Raw genomic sequence first — 27,206 nt, forward strand, 5'->3', positions numbered from 1 at the left:
TTCATTTTTTGTAGTTAATTTATTTATTATATATATTTTTAATGCAACTACTTTCTTACTATTAATTAAATATATGTAAATATAAATTATAAGTGTAATTTTTTTATCAAATTTAATTTCTAAACGTTAACGTGACATGTTGAAATAAGCAGTGACGTTTACACATTGTCATTACTACGGAAGTAGATGGCGCACGAAAATATTTTTATAGTACAAAGATGGAAGTGTTCCTTTATAATTCTACAGTATGTAGATTATGTGGCGAAGAAAATGACAACGGAACATTATTATATTCTAGTGAAGAAAATAATCAAAACTTAAGTGAAATAATAAACACCTACTTACCTTTGAAGGTAAACTAATTTTACAATAAATTGTGATTGTTTTGACTCCTAATTTTGTCAAAATGGCCGGCCTTTTATTTCAAATTATTTCATTTTCCCATCTTTATTTTTATCGCTTGATTTTTTTAGTTAAAATTAAAGTTTAAAAAATCTTATTAATTTTTTTTGAGTCTTTACTTTAGTTAATTAAAATTAATACTGATGTTGCGGACTTATTGTTATAATAATATGTGAAATGTTATATTTTAAGAATTGATAAGTGGTGGCGCCACAATTTGACGTAAGAAATTTTATGAAAATAAAATAACAAAGAATTTTTGTACAAATATATATGAAAATCTATAAAGTCTTAATATTTCACAAAAGATATTAAGTGTTTTGATCCAACTTGCGTTAGAAATTTCAATTCCTGTTGATTTTTAGGTATCAGATGATGGAGAACTTCCTCGTACTATTTGTCCTGGTTGTACTATTCAGTTAGAAGCCACTGTTGAATTCTTAAATCTAATAATAAATGGTCAAGTAAGTATCACTCTTTATTTTCTAATAACGCTCACGAAATTTTGTTACGAAAAATACTAAAAGTTTTATAAAATATATTATTTTTTGAAAAAAAGCATATACATCTTATAAAATTTAATTTCCAGAAAATAATAAGAGAGTTGTATCAAAGAGAAAAAGAGTATAAGAAAAATGTATTAAATTCATCTACAACAGAAGCGCCAGAAGTTATATCTGAGAAAATTATTTATGAGAGTAAGTTAATTTAATTAACAATGTTAATAAATATGTGTAACAAACAATATTTCAAATAATTATAACAACAATAATAGAATCTTACTAATGTGTTACTTTTAAAGATAAATGAATACTGGATTTTATAACTACAACATACTTTAATATTACCCTTACTAATTGCCCTAAAGCACTTACAGCTGAATTCTGGAGGTTTTACATGTTGTGCGGTGGATTTCAAAGCAATAGCCCTGAATATCTTTCAAAATTTTCACAACCAATTCTTTTCTTTGTTAATAATAACTGTTTGCTCCTCAATTCTTAAATAAATATTGTTTTCCAGTATATACTGGAAGTGGTAGTCAATATTCACTACCATTACTCGGTGCCAAGACACAATTTTTTCAAAAAATTGGTTATAAAAATATAACTTATTTAATTTATAGTCAATACAAGTGATGGAGTATATCATGTGGAACATCCAATATCACTTCAAGTTGCTGGACTTGAGAAACCGAAACGGAAAAGAGGCAGGCCCCCAAAGAAAGCTAAAAGTCCAGAAGACCTGGTGCAAGAAGCTGTTGCCAAAGAAAAAGAAGAAATTAAAACAAAATCTGGCAGTAAAGATGAAGAAGAACCTTCTGGAAAGAGAAGGCGGAAAGCTCCAACTAGATTTAAAGAAGCTGTTCAGGTAATACTATTGTTATAGAGAAATTTATATATATACACTATTGAAAATATTGTAGGGAGGGATTTTCCCTGAGTAAGGATCAACCACTGTTTTACGTTACAGTCAGAGCCTGTCCCACTGCAATATGACAACCTCATTGTGAGTTATGATATTGGTAGTATAGCAATCGGTGCTCCTAACTTTTAGAGCTTTTCTGAAACATAAATATATGAAATAATAACATTTAAATGTTCTCTTATCCAGGGTAAAGAACTAGAAAAAATATTTCTTGAAGAAGGTATGATAGACATGGAAGAAACTGACCATGATAGGAAACCTGACCTTGAATCATTACAAAAGCCAAAAACAACTGTACCTCAAGAACCTGAAGTGATAGGCCATTTGGAAGAGTCCGGCGAACTTGTCGTAGTTGTTAAAGGAAAGGGGAGGGGAAGGCCTAAAGGTAATAGGTAGTTATGTTTTTTTTTCAATTTATTAAATTGTATGTAGATTAAATAATATATGTAAATTTTGCATTGTTATATTTTTTGTAATATAATTTTTATGTATGTTTGTATTTTTCTTTACTTAATTAATATGTAATAAGAAACTGAAGGTCAAATATTAAAAAAATAATTGTGATATGTAAATTTACAAAAACTGTTTGTGCCCCAATTCTTTTTTAGCATTATATGTTTTCTGCACATACACAAAGAATCTATTGTAAAGACACAATGTTCCCCATTTTCCACCCAACTTTCAAATGGTTGCATGTTGATCAGTGAAATTCATCACCTTGCATTGTCTACTAGAGAGAGTATATTAAAGTAATATCCTGGCAGGATTCTTGATTACTGGCAGGATATTATGTTACTGCACCACAAATAAAAAAGCAGATGGGAAGAAGATAATTTCTAAACCAAAGCCACAATGTTACTACTATGTCTATAGTTATTAAAAAACACCTCTAATATAAAATTTAAGTATGATTTTTATTATTAATTTCCAGGTCGCATGCGTCAAACACGTGAACAATGCGCCATATGCGGTATGGAGTTCTCATCTGTAGGCCGTTACATGTCCCACATAGCTCAGCATGGGCCAGTGCAGTTTGTATGCGGATGTGGGGAAGTGTTCCCCACTCGCCTTCAGTTTGAGGACCACCAGGAGGACACGGGCCATACGGGACGCAGTGTGCGAGCCTGTCCCGCTTCTAAAGCTGAGGATGACCATGTAAGTACTGTGCTGAACGTTATATGATATGGTAATGGTAGTTTTCATTGTATGTTCAACATAACACAACAGTGGCCAGTAAAATTTGAGATATTGAAGACAGTGTGTGCGTGTGTAAATTCTCTCTGGCTCTGCCAACCATGCATATAACAAACATACTTAAATAAAATCAAAAACTAATGTCTATTTATAAATTAATTATTAATCAAGGTATTGTTGAAATTTGCATGTCTAAATTAAAATATAATTTATATTTATTTATTTATATAAAATTTAATGTAAGTAAAAAACTAATAATTGATGTTTTTTTGTAAAATTTGTCTTAGTTAGTTTTATATTTTTTAAATTAATTTCATGCATTTTTCTTTGACTACCACTAAATATATATATAAAACACAATTTTATGCATATTCTAGAGTCTAGATCAGTGTTTCCCAACTTTTTTAGGCCATGCCCCACCTTAACATTTCTAAAATGTTTATGCCCCCATACATAATGTTTATTGTTTTGTTCCCTTAAGAAATATAAATGATAAGTTTTAGGAAGAAATCACTACGAAATTGTTATCAAAATATCGTAAGTAAAATTTCAAAACATACATAAAAAAATCTAAAATTCAAAATAATTTTAATATTGATTTTATTTTATATTCATTTAGTATATTCATTTTATTTTATATGTATTTCGTCCGAAGTTTACTTGACGACTCTAACTACTCAGTTGATATTTTGGTAACGTCAAACGAAATTATATATTTTTAAAAATTATGTATATTTTTAAGAATTTGCCTTTTTTGTTAAATTTATTACCGATATTTAGCATTGCATTTAAATAACCTAAAGGGAAAGGGTTAAAGTGATATCGAATCCATTTTTTAATTGCCCCCCTTAATTATCAAATTGCCCCCCTTTGGGGCGTCGGCCCCACATTGGGAAACACTGGTCTAGACTGTAGACAATTTCTAACCATGTTAGAATACATTACTTTTAATGTAAAATTTATGCCTAAACAATGTTATTTACCAATATAATTAATTACAGTCACAATCCACTGAAACACAGAATGCACAAGTTTTAGAAGTGTCAGAAAATTCTCAATCTAGTCAAGAGATACCACATCCAGAAAGAGAGTCTCTGATTACTAAACAACCAGAACTAAGTGACCCAAGTGAAGATCCGCTGAGAGGACAAGTTGATCACAATGACACTGTTGATGTTACCACTGAAGACGCTACTAAAATTGGTGAGTTCTTTTTTGTGTAGATAAATAGTTATTGATACTTCATAAATTAAGTACATTTATAAAATTATAATGCATACATATGCAAAATTTTAAAGTTAAGTTTGCAAAAAATATGTATTAAATTAATAGCTTAGATTTGAATGTCTTAAAATTTTAATTTATTACTATTCTAATGATTTAATTCTCGAGACATTGCATGTTAAGTGGCGGATATGAACACCGCGCTGTGTCCTATTTGGTAACGGGATTGAACTTCAAATCGTCGTGTTTATAGTCTAAATTTTTAAAATTATTTATGTATGTACGAGTGTTATATTTCTTTTTAGCTAGCGTCAGTATTGAAGCTCCCAACGATGTTGAAGAACAAGTGCAAACGAAAAAGGGTAAAGTGAAATATAAATGCAACTACTGTGACAAGTTATTTAGCAATCGTCAAAATAAATCGTTACATATAAAGGTATGTATATAAGTATTTTAATACATTTTCTTAGTGAGTTATGAACTTAGAATATATATATATATATATATATATATATATATATATATATATATATAAAAGGACCTGTTCCCACTGACTGAGGTAAGACGCACACACAGCCGTAACCGCTTATGGTAGAAACGTGAAATTTGGACAGATGTTTATTTTCGTAATTTGGACATCCACTAAGAAGGGATTTTGATAAATTTTAACCCAAAATTTTATATAGGGGTTGAAAATTTTTTTTAATCGGCACCGATTGTTATAATATTTGTAATTCAGACTCTTTAAAGTATTTCATTGCACACGTGTTTTATGGTTTTTTTTTAGTATTCTCCCCCTAAGGGTGCAAATAAGGTGTTGAAAGTTTGTATGGTTTTTTTTTTAAATTGCCATTGATTTTTATAAAATTTGAAATTTAGACTTAAAAATATTTCACTGAATATTGAGTGTTTCGGGGCTCATTAGAATTCACCCTAAGGGTGCAAATAGGCAGGCGAAGCTGCGCGCGTCCTCTAGTTATATATATAATATTTATTATTATATATATATATTATTATTATATATATATATTATTCAAAATATTTTAAGTTCTTAAACATAGTGATGTTATACGGTTGATGAGTCATGAAGTTATGCTTTTTGGACTTATTCTGCACATTGTTAAGTGTAATTGTCCACAATAAAGTGTAAATAAATAAATAATAAATTGTTCACTCGGGAGAAAATAGTCAAAAAAGGAAAATCAAACCTCTGCATGCATCTACAGTTCTCGAATTCTCGAGTGTTCAAGGCTTGTACTGTACTGAGCTAAACTGAGCTGCACACATATTTACGCGAAAATTGCTAGTTAGATTCTTAGGAATTTAAATTTCCCATAATGTGAAAAGCACAGCGATTTTATAACTTTTTTTGGTTTCATTCTCTGCAAACACTCTATCATAGCTAACTATTCTATACTTGTTCATTTTGACATTAAAGATTTATTTTTCTTTATGGAGTATTTATTACTATGTTTTAACATCTCAGGGAGTACATTTGGGTGAGAAGCCGTTTGTATGTAACGAATGCGGCGCCCGCTTCGCCTACCCGCAGTCGCTGGCCGTGCACCGCGTGGCCCACCGACGCACGCGCGCGCCCCGGCCCTACGCCTGCGATCTATGTGGGAAGGTAATATAACCATTTAAAGTATGATCAACAAAGTCGTTTCCGCCCTGAAGTAGTCTGTAGATGGTTGCGCAGATTTAATTTTAGAATTAAGTTTACTTATTTTCTTGATACAATTATTTTCTTGAGCAGTATACAATGCTTAAAACTACGAAAAAAGTACGTTCAGAACGCCTCGCTTCCCCGTACTGAGAATAAGTTGAAAAAAATAAAAAAAGAATAAATGATATTTTACGTAAACTCTGTGGTATGTAACTTTACATGTATTATCTAGGTCCTCAACCATCCGTCCTCAGTGGTATACCACAAGCAAGCGGAACACGCCGCCCAACGCTACGTGTGCGGCACCTGCGGAAAGCACTTTAGACACAAACAACTGTTACAACGACACCAGCTTGTTCATTCACAGGCGAGGCCGTTTACGTGCAAGGTACGATTTCTTTTAAATATAAATACTTTTTAGCAAACATGAAAAAATTAAAGTAGCGGGAATTAATCCGCATTTGTTTACTGTTCAAGTTCAGGGCTAGAGTATTACTATGTTCAATTTTTTGTTTTCTTGTGTGAGAGAGAAAACTAAGTACTAAGCAACTAAGTAAGTGTTGAGACACTCCATTTCCTACTTTCTGCCGAATTCTAGAGGCATTGCATGTTGAGTGGCGGAACTTAACGGCGCGCTTTGCCAGATGAGCAAGAAGAATAAAATATAAATTATCGTACATATTTACATTACAGATATGCAACTCAACGTTCAAAACGAAGGCCAACATGCTGAACCATCAGCTGTTACATACAGGCGTGAAGAAGTTCTCCTGCGATATATGCAAACAACGCTTCGCCCATAAAACTAGTCTCACGCTGCATATGAGATGGCATACTGGTATGCGTTTATATACATTTTACTTAATACAAATTAATATCGGATTGATATATATTAGTAGGAATAAATAGTATTAAAATATAAAAATATTAGAATTTATATAAATTATCTCCGCGTACTAAACATACATTTAACAGTGTTAAAAATAGCGAGACTGAAATATACACAATTGATCCAATCAAAGAATTTCATTTAAAAATTAATAAATCTGTTTACATTAATTATTCTCCATTGCCATATTCGATTTTATTTTATAAATATAAAAATCCTATTCAAAAACAGGCGTAAAACCGTTCTCTTGCTACGTATGCGGCAAGAGCTTCACTCAAAAGGGTAACCTGTCGGAACACCAGCGTATCCATACAGGGGAAAAACCGTACCAGTGCGGGGAGTGCCCCAGACGATTCACGACCTCGTCCCAGCACCGCCTCCACGCGCGCCGGCACGCGCACACCATACGCACACACGCACAGGGACAAAATGCGGAGAGATGGCAGTGCAATAAGTGTGGAAAACGGTTAGTTTTGAATTACTTACTTCCCGCTGACCCATTCTGCTATATGCGAGATACAGCGTGAAGCTAAAAAAATGCTCTTAATGTGTAATTTAAATATGTGTTATTAACCATTTTTGTAATTGTTATTTTAACTTGTTTTCACAGTATGGCGTCTCGTCACCTGTTGGCGATGCACATACGCCGCGACGAGTGTACGGTACGCGTCAAGCGACCAGAGAGAAAGGTAAATGCAAGTTTGTTTATATATGTAATCATTTAAGATGACTTCCCACGGAATAATATAATATTCTTTATTGCACAAAATAAACATTTTTTACATAAATTTAAAAAGAAAAATTTCGTTGACAAGGGTGGGACTTATTTCTAAAAGAAATCTCTTCCAGCCAACCAGTGGAAGTGGATATCTTTGAAACAGCGCGGAGAGTAAATAAATAAATAAAAATACTTTATTTGTTCAACAGATTTTACACAGAAATAATTGTTACAGAGACCTCTTTTTAAACAAGTAATGCCTTTATTAGGAGACCCTGCTCTTCCAATACAATATTTAAAATATCTGCTTTAATATTATACTCAACAAACATTATACAAATAAAATAAATTATTTACTTTATACAAATATATAAGAGTATAGTACAATTAACAGAAAAATAAATTAACAAAATAATACACCAAAGTAGGTTGTCTAATTTGTTAACGCTTAAATATATAAATTATAAATCTTAAATATGAAATAGGTTCTACGTAATTGTAATAAGTGATATCTGTCAATAACAATATGTCACACATAATTCCTTCTAATCATGGACGTTGCCTAGAAGAAGCAACTGCCCCTGTGTCTTATAAGTCTTTTTCACTTTTTCTTCTTCTTCCTGGCATTAATCCCGGCTATTACCAGGGTCTGCCTTCCAACTTACCCTACTCCACTTTGCACGATCTTTTGCGTCCTCGGTGGTTAGACCATTGGCTCTCATGTCCTGCATCACGACATCCAACCAGCGCTTCCTTGGGCGTCCGGGAGGTCGCGCCCCAGGAACTAGTATAGCAAGGCACTTGCGTCCGACATAGTTCTTAGGCCGGCGCGTAACGTGGCCAAACCATCTCAAGCGACGCTCTTGGAGCTTATCCGCTACGTCACGGACCCCAAGACTACCTCGAATGAATGTGTTGCGTATGCGGTCAGACCGCGTTACGCCGCACATCCACCTCAGCATCTTCATTTCCGTGACGTGAAGCTCCAGAGTGTGCCGAGATGGTGCTGGCCAACATTCGCTGCCGTATAAAAGAACCGGTCGGACGATGCTCTTGTACTTGTAGTGACCTCCCGCCATTTGGCCCAGGCAGCGCTTATCCGGCCATGGACATCGTGGTCGATGCCTCCAGACTCGTGCATAACGGATCCAAAGTACCTGAACTTCTCCGACTTAACGGCTGGCTCAGGACCTATAAGGATGGTGCTCGAGTCCCGGCTCCCGCAGGCCATGTACTCTGTCTTCGACACATTTAGTTTAAGACCGCCGTTCTCAAGCGTACCCTTCCAGAGGTTCACTTTACGCTCCAGCGTCAGTCGGTTCTCGGCAATGAGTGCTATGTCGTCGGCATACATCATCTGCCATGGAGGCTGGTCCTGGATGTGAGCCGAGACAGTATCAAGCACTACATTAAACAAGAACGGACTAAGAGCCGAGCCCTGGTGAACCCCCACTGTAATCGGGAAGGGTCTAGTGTCGCCAACAGCAGTCCTAACCATAGAAGCGGAATCGTGGTACATGCCTCTGATAATCTCAATATAGGCCTCAGGGATCCCTTTGGATCGCAATGCCCACCAGATACACTGACGAGGCACACAGTCAAAGGCCTTCTGCAGATCTAAAAAGGCCACGTGCAGAGCTCTCCTTTTTTCCCTGTATGCCTCCATCAAAGTTCTGAGGGCGAAAATGGCGTCCATGGTGCCCGATCCTGGCTGAAATCCATATTGAGACTCAGAGACAGTACACTCTCGGCGGGGCCTGAGGTCGATCATGCGCTCGAAGAGCTTCATGGTATGACTCATAAGCTTAATGCCCCTATAACTACCACAATCTTGAACACTGCCCCTTCCCTTGTAAATAGGGGTAATAAAGCTAAGCCGCCACTGATGCGGCATCTTACCAGTGTTCAAGATATGGTTAAAAAGGTCAGTAAGCATGAGCACACCAAGAGAGCCCAACGATTTCCACGCTTCGATCGGGATGTCGTCAGGTCCCACCGCTTTCCCGCTCTTCATGCGTTGAAGGCAATTACGTGTTTCGTCAAGGGTTATTGGGGCAATATTCCGAGGTTAGGCGGTGGGTCGTGATGAAGACTGCATGGGTGCTGAGTATTCAGCAACTCCTGGAAGTAGCTTCTCCACCTCTCCGTCACAGAGTCATGATTACAGAGCAGCGTGCCCTGGGAATCTCTGACGCAAAGACATTTTGCGATATCTTGCGTCACTTTATCCCGGGAACGTGCCAGTTTGTAAATGAGCTTCTGCCCCTCCACAGTTTCAAGTTTATCGTCATTTTTACGATTATTACATGAAACTATTTAACCGGATGAATCGCGTATATTTAGTATTATAAACCTGAACGTCTCGAACACTTTGCAGTAGTTCGTGGTCACGGGTAGACTGAGATGGCATTTGTCTCTCAGTTGACATAATTATTATATTAAACTACCGTCAACGGTTTCTCAATTGCGCGATACACAATTTGTTCGTTCACAATTCGCGTACTGCCCTGGATTCCTGCAGAATGAGCTGACTGTATCTTGCGCTCTGGTATGGTGGTAGTGATTTAGGTTTGATTAACCTGTTAAAAAAAATGAGTGTTTTTTCTTTATTTTTTTTAGCAACCACATAAACAGATAAGTCTCTTAGTAACGGATAAACCACAGCAGTCTCTAGATGAAGGAGAGGAAATAGAACTCACAGAAGAAACAGAAAATGGAACAGAGGAAAGAGTGATCTATGTAGCATATGATGCAGATGATGCAGATGCACCTGCATTTCATATAATGGACCCTGAACAGGTATTTAATTGGATTTTTTCATATTTGATACATAATTTTGACTTAAATAGTATATTGGTTGTTTATTTTAGTAAGGGTTGAAAGTTTTAAGGAACAGATTGTTTTAATATATGTTAAAAATAATATATTCCTCAAACCTTAAGTGTAACTGCACACTTAGGAAAGAAAAAATAAATTAAGTTTCTCTTCAAAGAAATTAAGAATATACACTACGGTTGAATAGCTTTGACCACCTTTAAGTTAACCAGCCTTTTTTTTCCGCATTTTGCGCTCGTAAAAAAATATCAAAAGGAAGAAAAATCTTAAAATGTAATCTGTGCAGCTTTTTTTATTTAACTTCACGGCAACGGCCACGATTATTAAACAGGATCTAATTAATTATATATTGTATCAATATCTCCCAGGCTGTCAACATAGAAGAGGCCAAAGTACTAACAACTTGTGAACTCTACTCCGGACCCTCGCTTCTCATGCCGCAGCAAATTGAAGAGTTGGTGGAGGAGCCGGAAAATGAAGGTCCATTGATGTTGGAGGGGGAAAATATACCAGTAGGTTTCTTTTTTTATTTTCAACCTGAATCCTGCATATAGCAGAGTAGACAAAGGGAACCATAGTAGTAAAATAATGTTAAGACACTCTGTTACTGACTTTCCATCCAAATTTGGAGTTGTTGCGTGGTGATTTATTTTGTTGAAGTTAGAGCGAGAAAATGAAAATAATTCATTCCTCCGAGTGGGAATCAAACACACAACCATGCACCTGCAAACCTACACCACTGTTCCACTTACCCGGATTTATTAGCAAAAGTGAAGTGTCTTTGCAAATAGGATAGGCTTTATTCTTCGGAGAAGTCGAAATATTTCATTTTCTCGAGTGAAGATCAAACCCACAACCAGTCGCGTTTACACACTTTGCGCCTCTGCGACACGACTACAATATATAAAAAATTATAAATATGTTTCAAACTATGTGGCAGGTAACTGATGAAGCGGGCAACCCATTACACTTCACGATGCAGGACGGCACCAGACTGGCCATCACCTCTATTGATGGCAAAACTTTACAGGTTAACTGATTTATTACATTTTCATCTTAAACTTAAAAATAAAAAATGTAAGATAAAAAATAAATATTTAAGTTATGTATAAGCAATGGGTATTTTTATCTTATAAAAATATATAACGCAGTTGTAATGAAATTACTGCGGTTTTAAAATTAAACAAAACCAATGATGTACATTTTTTTTACTTTTACAGTTATATAACACGTATTGACAGTATAATTATAATTTAATTTAGCTTCCCGCTGCACATAGCAGGAAAGCAAAGTAATTTGTATTATGGACACTTCATTCGTTGATTTCCGATCAATTTTCGAGACATTGCATAGAGCATGTTAAGAGGCAGATCTCAACGCCGTATTTTGTTATTTGTAATAATTATATGAAATTATTTATCGTTTCCCTGCAGGTGATCACACAAGATGGCCAGACTATACCAGTAGAAATTAATGGATACAATAATGAAGAGGTATAGCACTAACAAACTATGTATTTTTATACTTAAACTGTATTAGTTTAATAATTTATTTAAAATATTGAAGTATATTTTACAGTAATTTTTATATAATTATTATTAATTTTATCGCGCATATAAGTAGCATAGGAAAAAACAATGAAACGACGTGGTCTACCACACCTACCTACCTACAGTTAACTACGATTAGTGCATTCAAACAAATAAAATATTCAGTTTTATAGTATTGGTATACATTTAAATAAACGAAATCGAAGCGGGCGCTGTGGAGACTGTTAACGCGACGGTCGGGGATTCTATTTCCACTCGGGGGATTTCTTCGCTTTGGTAAAGACGACAAAGCGCGAGGTTCCCCACTCAACGCCCAATGCCTTACGAGTTCAGCGGTAAGTGGAACGGACGTATCCAGTGTGGCTGTCTTTAAACGTTATCTAATATATTTTTCTTTACTTAGTGTGGAAAAAGAAATAAAAAATATATATAATTGAATTATATTGTATATTGCAGGATACAGAAGAAGTGATACCGTCGAATATAAAGAACGTTGAAGAAACATCGCCCGTTAGCCATTATTATACTATTGTTTAAAGTAATCATAATGTCGTGAGTTAACGCGAAGGAAGGAAGTTCGATTCCCACTTGGGGAATGAATTATTTTTACTTTCTTCAAATTAATGTTAAAATATGATATTGACGTATAGCATCATTAGCTATACAAAAGTGTCATATTTTAACATTAAGCTACTTTTCAAACATTATTTAAATGGAAATATTATTCCTATCGCATTTTATTAATATAAACTATTTCGTTACATAAAACTCAATGTCTAGAAAATTGGAACAGAGTGTCTTAGCACTAGGCTCCCTTGATTTACCCTGTTGTATGCGGAAAAACTGAATAATCACAATAAGTGTAGATTATTTAAATCTCATTTTATCTTAAAAATATATTCAATCTTTATATTAAATCTTATTTTAAAAATTGATTGTACATACTTAAATTGTAATTATGTGGTTTATTTATTTTAAGTATTAATACATTATTAAAATAATGTTTTAATGATAAAAAAATATTGCAACTTTTATTTAATTTGTTAGGTTTAATTTTAATACTAAAATAATATAAATATTATGATTGTCACAATTAATGATAGTTAAGTTGAAAGAACTGATCTTCAATTGTACAGAATTTACATTTTTATCCTTTTTTTAACTTTGCTTTATGTTATATATACATTTTAGTTTTTTCTAATCCTAATTGTTTAGAATGGTCGTGTTCCCGTTCCCGGGCGAGGGTAACGCATTGTTTTCATTTCCCCACTCCAGTGTAAAGCGCGGCGTTGAGTTCCGCCATTTAATATGAGGAATGTCTCGAATTTAGGTAAAAAGTTTAGATCAAATTAGAAACTAAACTAATTATTTTAGTTAATCAAGTTTTTTAACTTCACGTTTTTTTACTTCCTGTTATGCAGGATAGAGCGTGAAGCTGTAACACTGAATGAATAGTTTATCTTTAATAAAAAAATGTGTTAATTGGAGCTGGAAAAAAAATCCAATTACATTACAAACTAGTTTGCGGATTTCTTTTAGCTTAACAAAACAAAAAAGAGAGTAATTTTAAAATAAATATTAATATTTTAAGTTTTATTGAAATTGTAGAAGTTACTTATTGTTGTTTATTCAAAATTGTGGGGTTATGCAATATGTATTTAATAATAATGATGATTAATAATAATTCGTCCTTAATTACTAATAAATGATTGAATTCATGTAATAACTTTTAAGTATTTTGTTTGGTTTTTGTACTTTTAATCCTATATTTTGAATTACAAGTTAAATATTTATTTAATTGTGCAATTGACTTGTATACAAATAATATTATGGCTGAGAAATAATTACTTTTTATAATATGGTGTTCCCGACATACTGGATATATGTATAAAGAGCGGCGATAAGCTCCGCCTGTCAGTACACAATTTAAATACCAACTTTTTTTAATCAACAATTTATATTAATAATATTGAGAACCAGTCTACTGCCTCGACAATATTTCTCTATTGCAACGAAAAAAATAATAATAACTGCTTATATTTTAAGATCCAATGTTTTATATAATTATAATAATAATGTAAACTGTTAAGTATTATGTGTGTATGTTAAGAATGAATGTATTATCTAAGGTTAATAAGTCTTGAGTGTTGTTAGAAATTATTGTCAGATGACAACATTTTATTTGCTTTTTATATTCATTTTATATTAAAAAATGTTTAGAACAATTATCATTTATAAATTTGATTTTAATGTTTGATCCTCAAACTTATACGAAATAATAATTTAGATATTTTTTAAAACATTTTTTTAAATTTTAATATGTTTATTAAAAGTACCATAATAATAATACCACAATTAAATACAGATATTTTTAATAACTATAAAAATCTTAAAAAAACGATTGTTTTTTTTTTTAAAAGTAAGATGTGTGTTTGTCAATCATAAGAATACTGTTGCTCATATTATTTGAATTATATAAAAAGATGCCTCGTTACGAATATAATTGTATATAAATGATTATTTAAAATATAAATTAAACTCAAATTATGCAAGATTTTATTTTTCTACGTTCCCTTCTCTATATAATTGATTTCTAAATAATAAAATCGGGATCTGATAATGGTTTAAATAGGTAAGGAGTAATTTAGGTATATTTTTAATCACGTTGTATCCAGCTCACAGCAGGGTAGACAGGGACCTAGTGTTATGACACCTTGTTTCGCATTTACCGCCAAATCCGGAGACATTGCCTATTCAATGGCGGAACTTAACGCCTCGCGTATCGCCTCGACGTCAGAATGAAGTTTTATTATATTTCATTTCCTCGTGTGGGGATCGAACCCTTAACAAGTTGCGGTAAGCCACAACTTGTGCCACTACTGGCATTATTGATGACCATAATTTTCAGATATATATTTTGTTAAACTAAAGTATAAGACGAAGTAATATTACCAAATAATAAGAAACCAAATAAAACAACAGCACATAATATGAAATTCAATATTATTTCGTTATGCTTTTTAATAATACAATATATTTGCGTACAGTACACTATCGGTAGTATATAATAATTGATGACCAATCATTAGCGAACAATGAATAATGACATCCATCAATTATCGTTTAACATTGTTTTAATAAATAGCTGTATACAAAAAAAAAGGAAAAAACAATTATTTACATAAGGCAGTACGGATACCACGCGAGTGTGCCTCGACTTACTTTAGCTATACAAGCGGTACAAAAAACAACGTAATTATTAGTCAAACGAACGCACTCTTCTCTATCACACTCTCTCTCTCTCTCTCTCTCCTCCATTTAATCATAATCACTAGGTTACATTTAACGAGTAAGCAAAAATTAGTTTTGTGAATTTGTTATTTAATTACGACCATTGTTTTTACTTTCTCGGCGACTCGCGCACGTCACGATATTTTGACGTCCGTCACGCATTCATTCGCTTATAAAATCTGATTTGGCGCCAAAATGTATATAATAAGCTTTACGATACGCGTACGACACTCGAGTATATAAAACTGTTTAAAATTGAGTATTACAACAAAATGGCAGTGATATACGCGACGGAGTCAAAATTGAGCCCGTCGCGGCGGCGCGAGTCGTCGAGACCAATTATCTAGAAGTGGTTTCGCATGGCGGCCGTCATTTTAAATGTAGATATGGCAGACACGCTCACACGACTGTACAAATCAAACACAAAATCAATGAATGAACTTATTCAAACTCAAGCAAAATGAGACGTAAGTAATCAGTATAAAATGAAAAAGAAGATAATATAATCAAATGTCAATTGTAAATATTAATAATTATATTAATTTTAAAAAGAGGAAAAAGTTCACAAATACACATCTGTACACTCATGTGAGTTCTACAACACGACTGGCCACTGCTTAAAAAACACAGTTCCCCTCGAAAGTGACAAACTCATCGCTTACATTAAAAACACGTTGAATATTCAGCCTATATCACATTTGATCAGAAAAGAAAACCGCAGAAACTAAACCAGAATATCGACGCGGCCGACCACACTATAGGGACCACACATAAATTACGTCACACGAACTTCCCGACTTTTGACTGCCTTCCTCGTCCTTTTTATGTCCACAGCTGGCTATATTTGTGAGAACCACCTACTTAGTGAATTGAAAAAGTATCATCTTTCTTTACACCTACACATTGTTAAAATAAAACAGCAATTTGAAATGTCAACTCCCCGTGTCATATGATGTCACTTTTCGTCGACCCTCTCTCGACTTCTGTAACGTGTGACGTGACGTATGAATGTCCCCGCAGACGCATTCATTATTAAAGCCAGCGTTTACTTAAGCAATGATACGCTAAAACACGTTAAAATTGAAGAGACGCCGTGAAGCCGAGTTATAATAATTACGATATCTAACCAACAGGGCCGCGTCGTCCGCTCTAACACTGTCTTGTTTGTTGTCTTTTCATAGTATTTTTTATTAAATATATAATCAGCGCTCATAAGAGACTATGTAAATGCAGTCAACAACTTTATAAAATATAACCTTACGGCCGATATTGGAGCTCGCTACAAGCGTTACATAGTAAGGCGTGACTGCCGGCGACTAGATATCGTGTGCAATATTCCCGCCAATCGCGCGTCGGCTGTGTCCCGCGACGCCGTGTCGACCAATCAGGAGGTGGCGTGGCGTGACGTGAGGCGGCGGACGCTTGTGATTGGCCAGCGTCTATATGACGAGCGCCATGTCCTTCTTGCTGGGGAGCTGCACCTTCTTGCCTTGCCACAGCGAGTTGTGTATCGTGAACGCGTCGATGGTCACCGTCAGGTGCTTGGTGTGCACTTGCGAGAAGCATTTACTGCCTGAGTTATATCTGAAAGTGAATTAACAATAATGTTTATTAGTAAAATTATTTTTGATTTTGTTATAATATCAAATGGGAATCAACCCACAACTATTGATTATACAATATGTCGGACATGTCTTAACTGTATCACGATAGATAAAATAAATAGATAGCATAATAAATTAAACATACATAATAACATTGACAATATTCTGGTATAGACAAAATTTATTTATATAGAATTTTTTTCACAAAAGGACGTTGGTATAAATCCCAATGGTTAAGATGTTATCTGCCTTAGCAAAAACAAAACATCAAATACTCACTTGAAGAACTTATCGAACATCCGATCATTCACATGCTTGGGGCCGGTTCCATACAATTTGGCCACCGTGTCCGTGTCCGGACAGTAACTGTACAACGCTCGGAACTGACATCCCGCATCTCTGAAGAGTACTAAGAAGTGTTTGCTTTCAGATCGCGCTATCTCCTCTAGAACCCGTCTTTTAGCCTCCGCGTTCACCGCTCCGGGGAAAACGCAGTACTCGACTGCGTTCAGCATTATACCTCTGTTGGACTTTGTCGCCGGCTGCTTGTATAATCTTGGACCTAGGTATGAGTAAATGTTAATAATTGGCTTTATAAATGTTGATACAGTACGGTCGACGAGGCATAACCTTAAGTAATTCTTTCGGAACCCTTGAAAAATAAATAAAGTAGGAAAAGTCCTTAAGCCAAATCTGCGCAACCACCTACAGCTAACTTTGTCGACCGCACTGAAGTTCGTGTAATAAAAAAAAGTGTCGTGCCATACTATCTTTTGAATCAATCTTCATCTACTTTTAACTCCTAAGTTTTAATTTTTATTTGTATACCTAATTGTGTACAATTAACATACTCCAGTTTACTTTAAGTTAAAATCTACAATAATCAATAATAAAACGTGTAAACTAAAACCTATTATGAATTATGATGCATTGTAAGATGTAGTGGCGTGACAGTGTTAATATCTGTGATAAGCATTTATGTTAAGCGACGAGGAGCGGAGTGTTAGGTCACAGAACAAAATGCTCTCAAGTCAAACCATGCCTTAACATAACAATCGGTATTGGCATGACATCGCTAACTCTGACGTGACGGGGGTGTGCCGGAGTGACGTGACGTGTGTATGCAAGTTAACGCAGTCATGAACTACTTTAGTAACGTTAAAGTGAAACCTTTGCGTCGTTCTCGGTAAGCTTTAACAGGTAAATTAAATGTCTTGTTAAATAAATTGCTATATTTTTATCTCGCCCGTAATTTATAATATTATATTAGAATAAGAAACTACCAAATAACCTAAATCTCTAATACATTCTTTTTCTACGATTTACATTTCAATTGACAACTAATAAAACCCAAGACACTTTGACAACAACATTATAACTATCGTCACAATCGTTACCATAAAAACATACCTATAACATTAACCATAATATAAAAATCTACAAAGACATCTACAACCAATAGTAACTCACCAGAATAATCCATGATGGAGGAGTGCGTAGAGGAGACGTCAGAGCTGTCGTCTTGGCGGCGCTTGCCGATGCCGCCGGGAAGCGCGCCGGGCAGCGAGCCGGGCCCCGACGCGGGAGACGCGAGCGCGCGCAGGCCCGGCGACGCGGCGCGGCGCGGCGGCGTGGCGCGCCCCAGCCCCGAGTCTGTGTACGCACACACAGTAGTACCAACCCCCGAACGCTCATTTTTTTATTTGAATTTATAAGTAACAAGCTTTTAGCTTTGAAGCGTTTGACAGCTGTCATGTACTCACACAATGTGGTCTTAGAACACACCACACCTGATATATATATTTTTTAATTTTAAATGAATATGTGTTGAAAGCTCCTAGCTTTTTGGCTTTAAAGCGCGATTGACAGCTGTCAGTTTGAAATGACATTTAGTCTGGTAAGACACAGTAAAATGAAGCCCGTTACGCTATGTACAAGTGTATCAAACTACCAAGGTGCCAGCGATACAGTGGGGTTGTTTTTGCTAGAATCGTTTTTCAAGCAGTTAATATAATTTTATTGATTCAAATTTGCAAAGCATTCTAAATTTAGGCATATTATTTGCTACTTATATTTATAAAATAACCTTTTTTATACATTTTGCAATTTTTTTAGATATAAGTACGTCTTACAGATGACTAATACAAACTATTAAGAAAGAAAGCCCATAAGAACAATGTGTGAATTTCAGAAACTCAGTACTTACAGCAATTTCCTTGAAATGATAAAATACATAAAGACAGATGAGTAAACATTTTCAAATAAAATATAAAAAAAAATAAAGCACAGTAAAAGCTATACAAGATAATAAACAATAAATAAAAAAAATCAAGAAACAAATTTAAAATCAAATATAAGTACTTTAAAAGTCGTAAGAGTTCAAGGAAAGACTTGTAACCTATCAACGAAGAAATATGTATACAAAAAAGTAAAATAATCTGAAAGTATGCATTAATTCGGGCAACATTTTCAAAGTGACTTACCAGTGCTCAGATTTCATATATTTAGAAATAATAATTTTAAGTAAATAGTAAGTACTATGTTAACACAGTTTGTGTATTTTGCTTCAGTGGTATTATAATAAATTATTTAGTAAAAAAAGAGAAGTGTAATGAAATAGAATTGAAATTTTTCGAAGTACCAAAAATGTTAGTTTCCCAGTTAGTGTGTAGACTAGCGTATAATTAAAATTAAATATATTTTAAAAGTACTTTTGAAATACCTATACAAGCTATATATTAATTTAAAAATAATTGGATATTCTAATAAATTAAAGACAATTCATTGTTAACTTTGGAAAAAATAAAATATTCTAAATATACAACATAAGCGTCCGGGAACAATGCAAGCCGATCGCAAAATAAACTTTGAAGGCATCAACTTACAAAAAGCAATGTTTCTTATTTTAATTATACAATACAAATTTAACTAAATCTAATTTGAACCTGTTATTCTGTAACTAAATGTTCTATAAAGGACAAATAATGTTAAACAAAAAAAGATGTAAAAAAGGTTTAATATTTTCAACGTTAAATATGTTTTAAACCATAATATAACCATTTATAACTAGAAATATAAAAAACTGTAAACACAGCCATTGTTTTTATGTGTGTTTATAATTGCTTCATAAGTGTAAATTCCGCTTAAATACATACATAATCTGTATTATTAATTAATCGGTAATAAATTCAAATTCATATTGACCGTCACTATTCGAATAATAATTAGCATAAATTTAAATCGATATAGAGGCGCAACGACGTCATACCAACACCAATATAGAAATGATAAACAAATGCATGCAAGATAATAATAGATAAACATACCTTAACAGACCACAACCGTACAAAGGACAACCTAACTAACAAGGTGTGTGCACAGCACTACGGGGTCGCAGTAGGGGGATGTTTACGCTATACGATGTTTTTAATGTTAATGCCACAAAACCAAAAAGACGCGAAAATTATTTAACATTTATGATAATAAAGATTTTTACAAAATAACAAGGTATTTGTAATTAATTGTAACCATGCATATTCAAATAATTACAATATAAAAATTTAATTGATCAATTTATTTAATTATGTTACTCCACTTTTGCATATATTTCAAACATCCCCCTGCGCGCTGCAACGAAAAATAGAACCCAACGCACCAAAAGCAGGCCCGGCTACCGTGAGAAGCCTGTACTGTGTGTAACAAACGTGTCTTACCGCACAGGTTCATAAGAGAGCTAGATTTCCTCCCCGCCTTAAAGTTATTCTGGTAAGTGGAATATTTAGACCTTCCACGAGTTGACTGTGGTTCGTCATTGACGCGTTCTGAAATGTATCCCGCTAGTGTGAGTACGCACGCGCACGCACGCACACACGCACGCACGCCTGCATACACGCTCGCATGCACACATGCGTCGGTCAGTCGGCTCCATCGGATAAACGCACATAGCAAACAAAAGTAACGACTCGCGGATACATATCGACCATTCAATTTTAAATAATATGATGCTGTTACTGGAACCAATTTTAATGCGCGGAAGGTCTAGGGTATTGTAAATTGGAGAAAGCTATTGAAACACCTCCGTCGTTTTAGTTTTGGTTTGCAAACTAAATACGGCCAAAAAAGGAATATATCAAGCGTAATTTTGCATTGGAGTGTATCTAGCCAATCTATGCAATGCTGGAATAGTACACATATAATATAAAATAACTCATTAAATATTAAAATATAAATAATAGAGGTCCAAGCGTCTACAAATAAAAATTAAAAAGCGTCTTTACCGACTAGGGTACTGAGCCATATGACCATCCTCAAACGTGTATCATTCGTACACAAAAAAATTCAAAAGTATTATTCAACATGGTGCTGCAAATCATTTGCAAAACACTGTATCAACAACAATTTGAGGACCCAAAAATATATATCTGTATATTTGACTCAAAATATGACACCAGTATAATATATTTACAAAAAAATACAGTCGAATTGATAATCTCCTTTTCTTATAGAAGTCGGTTAAAAATTAAAAGTATAGCATTTTAATATAAGTCATTACAATATTGTTGGATTCTCAATAAATAACAATATATTTTAATCATCCCGTTACGTAACGTATTTATTTTATTTATAAATACGAAAAAAAAAACGAAACGAGGTGATAATAATAATTATACGAATCTATAAGTAAATGATAATATTGTTATCGTCACTTAAACGTTTATAGTCTAAAAAATGTATTGACAGAAACAAAAATAGAAATAACTTCTTTAACGAAATTTTAATAAAAAAATACAAATAGATTCGTTAAACAGCAAAGCGCTCATTGTTAGTAGCGACAGCAACAGAGCCCGTGGGGTCAAAAAATCGAAACGATTAATCGTGTCGTAATCGTATCGAATCGTCTAAAATTTGACTTACCGTGACCTTAAATAAAACAAATCTATGGTGCTTTGTTTATAAAATAATTGTCGATATGATTACGAATAGTATTTGAAAATATAAAGGATTTTTATGATAGTTGGATATTCGGATTTATTGAATAGAAAAGAGTGTTTATTAAGTAGAAAACACCAAAAAAATCATACATATTAAAATGTACTTTTTTTATGGATCAACACAAAAACAATTCTATTATATAACAACACAACGAGCCTTTTTTCAACGGAAGAAGGGAAAAATAAAAAAAATAGGTATAAAATGATTAGGATGGGGCCAATAAGGATAGGAACTTGTATTTACCTCGGGATGTCTTGCAAGAGCCGCGACGTCCTAACGCGCCGCTTGAAGCGCTACTGGGTGACATACCACCACGGTCTTCTACTGGCGAATCTGTAATTATTTAATTTGTTTATGATATATTTGGGGAGTTTATAAAGAGTAAGGGTAGTGTAAGATACGTTGTTGGAAAATTATCTATTATTTTTAAACATGACATAATGAATGAGAATGTTGACTAACTTGTATCTTTTAAATTTTGACTGAAGATAATAATACATTTCTTTAATATTTTGCATAATTGTTAAATCGCAACAAATAGCATAGAAAACAGACTTATAACGATGTAAGAACTCATGCAAAAAGTGCTATTTACTATTGCAAAACAATATTAAAATGAGAAAAGAAAAAAAAAAAAAAGTCAAGCCCAGCGTACCTCTATACAAAGCGGCTCGCTCAGCGAGATTGTCCTGCGAGCCGCGGTAGTAGTCGCGCCGCATCGTGCCTGCATACATCACTAGCTTTACATATACGTATACTGTGACATTGCGACTATGAGTTGTGTATTAGGGATGTGTAATTTTTTTTATATTTAGACTTATCATTAAGCACAGTATACGTATATTTAGCAACAAAATAATTAGCCGCAAATAATAAAAAATCATTACAGTGCTTGTAAAAATATTTTTGCTTATATCTAGGCATTTTAGAATAGAAGTAATAAAATCTAATAAATTGTCAGAACGTGTTACCAAACAACAATAACTTAGCCACAATAAACAACAACTCACACAACCATTAAATAATTGAAAAAAAAAAGAAAAAAAATTGTGCAAATTATTTATCTGTCAGCATAATAAAAAAACACAAAAAACAAACCGGTAAGATTAGTTGAGGACGGCTGTTTGCTAATGACTCCATCCTGCAAGGGTAAAGTCCCGCTATCCACGTGTATGGTCTTGGGACGGGCTCGTGCGTGTTTGGCGCGGAGGCGGGGCGCGGGTGTGGCGGGAGCTGTCCCGCCGCGGGATATGGTGTCGAGGAACTCGGATTTGTCTAATACTTTGCCCTGTTGGCGAGAATGTTAGGTAGTTTAGTACTTTTTTATTGTACAGCTACAATTATTTTTTTATCAGTTTCACGCTGTATCCCGCACACAACACGGTAGGCAGAGGGAGCCTAGTGTTAACTTGTGTGCACATCGACGGCCTCTAATTCAGTCGCTGTCCCGCTGCGCCACTACAACCACAATTTAAAAATAAAAAAATATAAACTTTATTTCCTTAACAGCTTTAACACATAAAAATAACTATGTCAGAGATCTCCTTGTCGACAAGCGATGTCTGTATATTATTACATTCAGAATTCCTGACATTCCCGGCGTTGAGAGCTACTATACAAGAGAAGATAGTCTTTACACAAAATTCTCTCTACCTACCCTGCTATATTCGGGATACGGTGCGAAGCTCATGAACAAAATCTAGACTGACCTCCCTCTCAGCCTCCTCGATGGCCTTCTTGAGCTTGTACTGCGCCAGGATGGCCTGCCGGCGGCGCGCTTGCTCCTCCTTGCGAGCGGCGCGCACCTCGGCGTCGTGCTCGTCGCGCGCGCGCCTCGCCGCCGCCGCCGCATCTGCGCGCGCGCGCGCCTCGTCCGCGCGCTGCCGGCGCTGCAGCGACAGCAGCATTATGCGCTCTTTCTTACGTTCCATCTCTTCGGCAGAGTTCTGGAAATATTATGTGGGGTATGTCCATTTAGTTACGGGCACGCTAACGCTCTCAATTCTGAGATCGACCTGGAGACCGATCTTGAGTCTTTGCTGTATCGATCTCTGTATTGAGAGCGGTTACCACGGTAACTTAAGTTAAAACTATACTCAAATATTTTTTCATACAGTTAAACAAAGAAATGTACTTAAAATTTTTCCAATGTATATCTTTACAATTTTTTACAGATTTCAAGATAAAGGTGATGTATATATTTATATATGTATAATGTAATAATCTATTTAAGCCTCCAAATATGTGAGCTAAACGTTTGTGATACACATACACATATATATTTGTAAAAAAAATCACAGAAACTAAGAATCATATAAAAATAATCCTTTTTGATTTAAATCAAGTATATTCAAATAAATAAGTTCCGTAAGCGGAACCATCCAAGTTTCATGAAATTGGATTCAATAGTTTTGAAATACCAATTACGTGGAAATTGTATCACTAATCGTTTTTTTTTATTTTTTTCAATACCAAATTAGTTTACCCACATTTATGATTTGAAAGAAATATAAATTCAAGTTACAATATATAATAATGTTAGAACTTGCTTTATAATATCATTCCAATAAAAAATCTAATACTTACAGGATCTAAATTTGATTCACCAATAATCAACGCGGCAGGTTCAGCACTGGGGGGATGAACACGTTCCCTAACCGGCGACGTCCTCCTCACTTCCCTGGGTTCGTCTCTTCTTGCCTCCCTTCTCTCTTCCCTCTTCTCATCCCTCTTTTCCTCCCTCTCCTCGCGGACGGGTTCATTCCACGTGTTCTCTGGACTTCTATCGGGACTGGCATAGTCAGTTCTTTCCTTTCTTGGAGACCCGCGTTTCGCTCTTAACGGAGGTTTCGGCCGTTTCGGCTGTTCATTATCGAACGATATATAAAAGCCCTTCTCATTAGACTCCGCCTCCAGTTGCTGGAAGGAGTTGGCTAAAGAGGGCCTCGTTGGGGACGGGATACGATACGTCCTTGTACCGGAGGAAATATTCAATCTGTTGATTCCTTGTCTTAGCGCATCGTCCTCAGCATTTCCTATGAAGGATATATTTTGAGGCTCCATGTCATCAGGGGGAGGGGCAGAAGTAGGGGCCGGGAGAGAACCTTGACGCTGTGGCGTACGACGAGGACTAGCTGGCGGCGGCGATTGAGACGCGTATTGATTAGCATTAATCACTGTATAACTCAAATGATTCTGCGCATCCCGTGCATTTTCCGTGCCATTTTGATAACGATCGTTATTGTAATGCACTTGGAAAGGTTTGTTTCTATCGTGGAGCACAAAACCTTGGGGTGTCCAGTTACGCTCGGGAGGGGGTTGGGGTGAAGGTGACTTCCAGGTCCTTTGGGCGGGCTCTGGCGGCTGCTGGTACTGTTGCTGCTGATTGTTCTGTTGGTGTAACTGAAATTATACAAGAATTCTTTATTTACTTTATTATAGGCACGAATGAAGGCGATATATCACATAATATCAATTAAGAATTTGCATGTTTTTAACAGGACTGATTTGGACGAAAAAACTAAGCTTAATTATTTTGAAATACAAATTTTGCAACACCTTCATCTATGCATGGCTCCGTGTAATCCCTGAACAAATTCCATGACAAAAGCCACGTGTCTAAATTATCAGACAATTCAGAACACCCCAAAAAGCCTTGAGAGTGATTTGAAAAAAACTGAAAAAAAAATATTATCATTATGTGAAGACCTACCTGCCACCCTCTTAATTCTGCATTCTCCTGTTGCATTTGAGCATGTTGCGCCCACGTACGTCTTTGAGGCTGAACTGGCGTCTCATGCAAATAGAACTGCCTACTGAACTCCTGATCAATATCCCTATATTGGAACTGGAAGTTCTGATTCTGCGTGTTTTGTACGTTCTGTACATTTTGTACATTCTGGTCGTAATTGTAAAAGTCCCTCGCTATATGTGGCGTCGAACCAAACGTGTTGTTCGTCCTCGACACGTTGTGCTGTGAGCTGAATTGACTGTGCTGGAAGGAAAGTGGGAAGGCGTGAAAGTGCTTGCTTTTTTGCTTACTCGTGATATTTGAATCAAGAGAGAGATAAGCTGTGCTTTTTTGTTTATTATATGTAACAGTTAAATAAAAATAATTAGCTAGTTCTGTTTTTAGTTTCGATCGAATAATGCGCATTGTTATTATTGTACTTTCATTCTACATATTTAGTATTATTATCAGATTTGATAGAAAGCTTAAGGCGACAAAAGCTATTACCGCGCCATACTTTTAATATAACAACTAGCACTAACCAACTGTGGAATGTTTTGTTGAAACGGAGACTGAGGTGCCTGTTGGAACAATTGTTTAGGTGGTTGCTGCTGTTGCTGGAGCTGCTGCTGCTGTTCTCTTAGTTGCTGTTGCTGCTGTTGTTGTAGCAGTTGCTCTCTTAGTTGCTGTTGTTGCAGCTGCTGCTGTTGCTCCTTTAATTGCAGTTGCTGTTGCTGCTGTAACTGGTGCTGTTGCTCTCTCAGTTGCTGCTGCTGCTGCTGTAACTGCTGCTGCAGCTGCTGATTTTGCTGTTGCTGTTGTAGTTGGCTCTGTTGGCTGGCGAGACGCGCGATATCACTCTGTATATCCTGCAGACTGCAGTTCATTCTGCAAATATTATTAACTGGCTTTTGCGCAGGCTTCATTTGTCTACATCAAGACGAAACAAAAAAAAAATAGACATACATAATGTAAAATGAAAATAAACATAAAAAGGTAATTTATACAATTATTTATAATATATGCAACTTACTTTGCAATAGATTGCTGGTACTGCTCAAGAGCTACATTGTCGGCAGTTTGATTGGGCGCCTCGACAACCATTTCCTGTATAATTTAATACAACATATACTATTTATAATAAATTTGATATAATTTATTGCATTGTTAAGTTAAGTCATTTTACTTTGTTTTGACGCAAATGAATTATTTCAGAATTAGGGCATTTTATTGTTCTCAATGACATTATTATGAACATAGCAGTCATGCAAAGGTACAAAAAGATTGAGATATTTTTTTTTATTTTGTAGCATTATTTAAGAAATATATGATACTTGACCTACAGCATGTTTGGCAACAAATAAAGCATACAATATTACGTGTAATCAACGTGCATTCAATTACTAAGTCATGCAGCTACAAACACAAAGACAACATTAACTTAATAATATTAAGTTTTCAAGGCTATTAGATGAAATTAAAACTTGAAAAACTAAAATTAGTTGATTTTTTTTTAACTTCACGTATTCTGTATATAGCAAAGAGAACCCAATTTTCCCATTTTTTAGTTTCCGCTTCGGTTAAATTCGAGTCGTATAAGGTATATGAAACATACAAGACAAGGACGAAACTAAAGCCAGAAAATTATTCTCTAAAATACTTTATGAAAAATTCAATTATAAATAG

At 34.9% G+C, this 27,206-nt stretch overlaps 2 protein-coding genes across 16 annotated transcripts in view; one reads left to right on the top strand and one right to left on the bottom strand.

Annotated features, from left to right (window-relative positions):
* Window positions 1-180: 180 nt before the first annotated feature.
* On the top strand, window positions 181-14,447 carry LOC146541151 (uncharacterized). Its single transcript, XM_085185538.1, has 18 exons — window positions 181-353; window positions 768-866; window positions 992-1,100; window positions 1,526-1,770; window positions 2,014-2,212; window positions 2,759-2,982; window positions 4,023-4,224; window positions 4,551-4,681; window positions 5,732-5,872; window positions 6,144-6,299; window positions 6,605-6,749; window positions 7,032-7,266; window positions 7,411-7,489; window positions 10,138-10,317; window positions 10,722-10,865; window positions 11,294-11,383; window positions 11,787-11,846; window positions 12,360-14,447. Exons 1-18 carry the CDS (start codon window positions 219-221, stop codon window positions 12,438-12,440), a joined length of 2,655 nt encoding a protein of 884 aa, XP_085041664.1. The 5' UTR covers window positions 181-218; the 3' UTR covers window positions 12,441-14,447.
* Window positions 14,448-14,889: 442 nt separating this feature from the next.
* LOC146541152 (patronin-like) overlaps window positions 14,890-27,206 on the bottom strand; it is a 53,441-nt gene continuing 41,124 nt past the window's right edge. For 5 of the 15 annotated variants that reach the window (XM_085208237.1, XM_085207947.1, XM_085185413.1 and 2 more), the window contains 12 exons: window positions 26,554-26,627; window positions 26,063-26,450; window positions 25,503-25,784; window positions 24,377-25,192; window positions 23,500-23,736; window positions 22,889-23,078; window positions 22,446-22,514; window positions 22,034-22,123; window positions 20,512-20,619; window positions 18,269-18,451; window positions 17,078-17,360; window positions 14,890-16,778 (listed from right to left, as the gene is read on the bottom strand). In XM_085208237.1, the coding sequence (XP_085064363.1) occupies window positions 16,634-16,778; window positions 17,078-17,360; window positions 18,269-18,451; window positions 20,512-20,619; window positions 22,034-22,123; window positions 22,446-22,514; window positions 22,889-23,078; window positions 23,500-23,736; window positions 24,377-25,192; window positions 25,503-25,784; window positions 26,063-26,450; window positions 26,554-26,627 (2,865 nt within the window). In that variant the 3' untranslated portion in view covers window positions 14,890-16,633. The remainder of the gene's footprint in view (window positions 16,779-17,077; window positions 17,361-18,268; window positions 18,452-20,511; window positions 20,620-22,033; window positions 22,124-22,445; window positions 22,515-22,888; window positions 23,079-23,499; window positions 23,737-24,376; window positions 25,193-25,502; window positions 25,785-26,062; window positions 26,451-26,553; window positions 26,628-27,206) is intronic. The other 10 variants (XM_085184916.1, XM_085208153.1, XM_085208410.1 and 7 more) reach the window with 8 other exon arrangements.

This window comes from Heliconius melpomene, chromosome 1 (assembly GCF_056956725.1).
Source record: "Heliconius melpomene rosina isolate 202511_hmr_F chromosome 1, ASM5695672v1, whole genome shotgun sequence".
In the NCBI taxonomy this organism is placed as follows: Eukaryota; Metazoa; Arthropoda; class Insecta; order Lepidoptera; family Nymphalidae; genus Heliconius; species Heliconius melpomene.

Coding starts and splice junctions, on each gene's coding strand:
- LOC146541151 (XM_085185538.1), top strand. CDS start 219: ATGGAAGTGTTCCTTTATAATTCTACAGTATGTAGATTATGTGGCGAA. Junction 1,101..1,525: donor TGAGAAAATTATTTATGAGA/GTAAGTTAATTT, acceptor TTTAATTTATAG/TCAATACAAGTGATGGAGTA. Junction 2,983..4,022: donor CTAAAGCTGAGGATGACCAT/GTAAGTACTGTG, acceptor AATTAATTACAG/TCACAATCCACTGAAACACA.